At 39.8% G+C, this 3,962-nt stretch overlaps 1 protein-coding gene across 1 annotated transcript in view; it reads left to right on the top strand.

The window, feature by feature from the left end:
• The window catches only part of LOC107627035 (proline-rich receptor-like protein kinase PERK9), a 27,602-nt gene extending 27,065 nt beyond the window's left edge, over nucleotides 1-537 (top strand). The window contains exon 4 of the mRNA XM_016329915.1: nucleotides 8-537. Coding sequence (XP_016185401.1) covers nucleotides 8-537 — 530 coding nt within the window. The remainder of the gene's footprint in view (nucleotides 1-7) is intronic.

The raw sequence follows: 3,962 nt of genomic DNA, 5'->3' as shown, positions 1-3,962 counted from the left end.
TGGTCAGATGATGATGTGCGACCACCACCAGCTGATGCAGATGACAGGGAGATTACTATCCCCTGGGGTGTTTGGGTGCACGAGAAGCCACCTGCTAGCCGCCGCTCTCGGGCTAGGGCTGTCATAGGGACACCTTCACCACCAGCCCCTGCAGCTGGCCCATCCTCTTCTACAGCCGCAGCTCCTCCACCATCTACAGACCCTCCAGCAGCACCTGAGCCTACCTATCTCCTGGTCCAGCGTCTCTTCCGGTTCTTAGAGCGAGAGCGACACCATGTCAGACGCCGCTTGGATCGGATGGACCAGGCACTTATCTCTCTAGGCGCTGAGCTACCTCCGCTTCCCGATTCTCCGGCCTCCGATGAGCAGGATCATCAGGAGGAGGACGCGGAGGCACCAGCTCAGCAGGATGCCCCTGACACTGCAGAGCCAGCGCACATGGAGGCACCACCTCAGACACAGGAGACTCAGCCGGTCCCACAGCCACAGTCAGAGCCAGAGCCTATCGTTGTACCTCCCACTGATCCTCCGGTTTAGCATCGAGGACGATGCTTAATTTTAAGTGTGGGGAGGGCACCGGTAGCATTATTTGGGAACCGGTGAACTTTTTTTCGGCCTAGTTATCTCATTTTGCACATCCTTGTATATATTTTGATGCATTTGCATTTCTAGTTTGCTTGGGATACTTTTATTGCTTATTTTGGATTTTAGACATTTTGATGCTTCTAGATATTATTGGATGCTTTTGGATATTTTTAGATCTTTTGGATGATAGATTCCGTACTTTTAGTGGATTCTTCTTTATATATTTTGTTTATCTTTGTTTTTAATTTGCGGTTGTGATTAGAAATCATGTTTTAAGTAAAACTTAGGCACCCTTTTTGCATATTATATTGATTCTAAGTGAAAAAGGAAAGGGTGGACTAAGAAAATTTTTGAACTTTTCAATCACAACAATGCTTAGTCAAACATTGAGGTTTTTTCAAGGAGTTAAATATAGGGCATTAACCCAATTGATTGAAAAAAAGAATTTTTGAAACTTGCTTGAATTCCATACCTTGTGAAGCATGTATTGAATTGAGAACACAAGCTTGTGAGACTTGAGCCTATTGATGTGGTTACATTTTATAACCATTTATTTCCCATTCTTGTGTGAAATTGTTCTCTCTCCATGATTGTGATCCTTAATTTGCTTGATTCTATATATCCGTTTAATTCTTGTGTTTGTGCATTTATATGATTGAGGCCATTAATTCATTTGCCACTTACCCAAATAGCCAACCTTTTACTCTCCGTTGTTAGCCAATTTTGAGCCTATGCTTAACCAACTCATTCTTATTTTAGCTCATTACGAGCCCAAGGTGGAAAACCAATGAAAAGTCCTTGTTTGGATCTTTGATTAGCCTAGGCTAGTGAGAGTGTGTATTATTCAAGTTGGTGAGGCTTGGGAACATTGGATGGGATAAAAAGGGGCAATACACTTTTATGTTTAGGAATTGGGCACATGTTCATGTATTGATTAAATGTAGAGACCTTATGCATTGATGTTCTCGTATTTAGTTTGAAAGAAGAAAAAGAAAAAAAAATCATATATATAAAGAAAAAAAAATGATGAAAAGAAAAGAAAAAAAATGTGTATAGAAAAAAAAAAGAAAAGCAATAAAGGGGACAAAATGCCCCAAGGTGAAGCTCAGTAAGAATCAATGCATAAGTATTGAGAAATGAAAAAAAAAAAAAAAGAATGCATGAGTATGTAAGAAAAAGTGAAGAATGGGTAGTTAGGTTAGTACTTAATTGTATAGGTCATTAAATAGGTTAGGTGGGAAAGTCTATGCTAATCAAAGACTCAAATCCTAGTCCACTTGACCATAAATGATCCTACCTTGACCCTAACCCCGTTACAACCTAAATGAAAGACCTCATGATGAATGTATGCACGCATTGAATAAGTGTTGATTGTTAGAAGAAAATCAAATTTTGGAAAACATGATTAGAAGAGAATTGAGTGAATTAACCCTTAAACACTTGAGTGAATAGAGTGGATACACATCCGGTGAGGGTTCAAAAGTTCAATCACATGTATTCACCTATATTACCTATATTCTTGCAAGTTTGAACTCTTTTTGACAATTCAATACAATTGTGGTTTGGACTTAGTTCCTATATGCCTACCTCTTGTGCTTACACATGCTCTCCTGGGAATTGATTTGTTTGAACTAAGCATTTCCAATTGCTTTAGGTAGTTGCATTTAGATAGGACTCATATAGTTTAGTTGCATTCAATAAATGTCATAACCCTTAAGTTCCTTCTTATCTTAGCATGAGGACATGCTAAGGCTTAAGTGTGGGGAGGTTGACAAACCCCAATTTGACGGTTTGTTTTGCATTGAATTTGGAGTATTTTGATAACCTTTTATCACATTTAGCCTAAGAATTAGCATGGTTTTGTTATCTCTTCCATAATTGTGCTTAAGTGTAAAAACATGCTTTTAAGCCTCCAACTTGCTGAAGCAGATGCAATTGAATCAACAACAAGTTCAGCAAGCTCAACCTTCTCCAGCACAGCAAAGCCAACAGTTAGTCCCACAGAGAGTTTGCGAAATTTGTGCTGATTATAGCCATTATACTGATGAATGCCCGCAACTCCAACAGGAAGACAACATGGTGGCCTCCACTCATAACTTCTATGATCGCCCCAACCAAGGGTACAATCAAGGTGGAAATAATAACCATGGATGGCAGGACAATTCTAACCAGAATTGGAGGGACAATAATAATAGAGGAGGTAGAGATAATCAGGAAAATCAGAGGTGGAATAATAACAACAACAGGCAGCAAAAACAACCTTACAGAGCACCTCACCTGAGGCAGTCCCAAGGACCACAGAATACCCAACAGCAGACCTCTCAATTTACTCATTCTTCTTTATCTCCTAATGAAGAGTTACTACAATCTTTTGAGCGGAGACAACAGACCATGGAAAATTACATTATGAATAACATTAATGCCAGTCTGAATGGTCTGACCTCTACTTTGCAAGCTCTTGTTTCACAGATTGGATCAATGCAAAATTCTAGTAACCAACCTTCAAGCTCCACTGGAATCCCCTCTCAACCATTACCCAATCTAAAGGGAGGCATTAATGCCATCACCCTGAGGTCCGGAACCACACTGCAGGAGAGGAATCAGGAGGATCCAAGCTCACCAGAACATGCCTCAGCTGAAGAGGTAGTAGAAATAGAAGATGTCGAAGAAGAAGAGGACATACAGGACATAGCTGAAGAAGAAGAAGTGCAACCACAAGAGGAAGCACCAAAAGGCGCAGACACTGCAGAAAACACTACTCCCATTCCCTTTCCACAACTTGCAAGGAAGCCCAGGAAGCAACTGGAACCCGATCCCAAAATGGTAGAAATATTCAAAAAGGTTGAGGTAACCGTTCCTCTTTTTGATGTTATTCAACAAGTACCTAAATATGCAAAGTTTCTAAAAGATTTATGTATACATAAGGACAAAATTCATGAATTAGAAACTATTCCTTTAGGTAGTTTTATATCTGCTTTAATGGGAGGATTACCTCAGAAGTGCAGTGACCTAGGTCCTTGTATAGTTAGTTGTACTATTGGTGGAGTAGTAATTTATGATTGCATGTGTGATTTAGGAGCCTGTGTTAGTATAATACCTTTGTCTATATATGATATTTTGAGGCTCCCTCCCTTAAAAAGGTCGGCAGCTCGTTTTGTGTTAGCAGATAAAAGTATTATTACAGTGGCTGGAGTTGCTGAAGATGTTTTAGTGAACATTAAAGGGCTTACATTTCCCACTGATTTTTATATCTTGGAGATGCCCCATAATGACTCAGATAAGTCATCATCAATCCTACTTGGAAGACCATTCCTGAAGACATCAAAATTCAAATTGGATGCTTTTTCAGGAACATACTCTTTTGAAATAGATGGCCG

Source organism: Arachis ipaensis, chromosome B02, assembly GCF_000816755.2.
Source record: "Arachis ipaensis cultivar K30076 chromosome B02, Araip1.1, whole genome shotgun sequence".
Classification (NCBI taxonomy): domain Eukaryota; kingdom Viridiplantae; phylum Streptophyta; class Magnoliopsida; order Fabales; family Fabaceae; genus Arachis; species Arachis ipaensis.
Note: the sequence above shows the minus strand (reverse complement) of the source record. Positions and strands in the feature narration are given on the sequence as shown.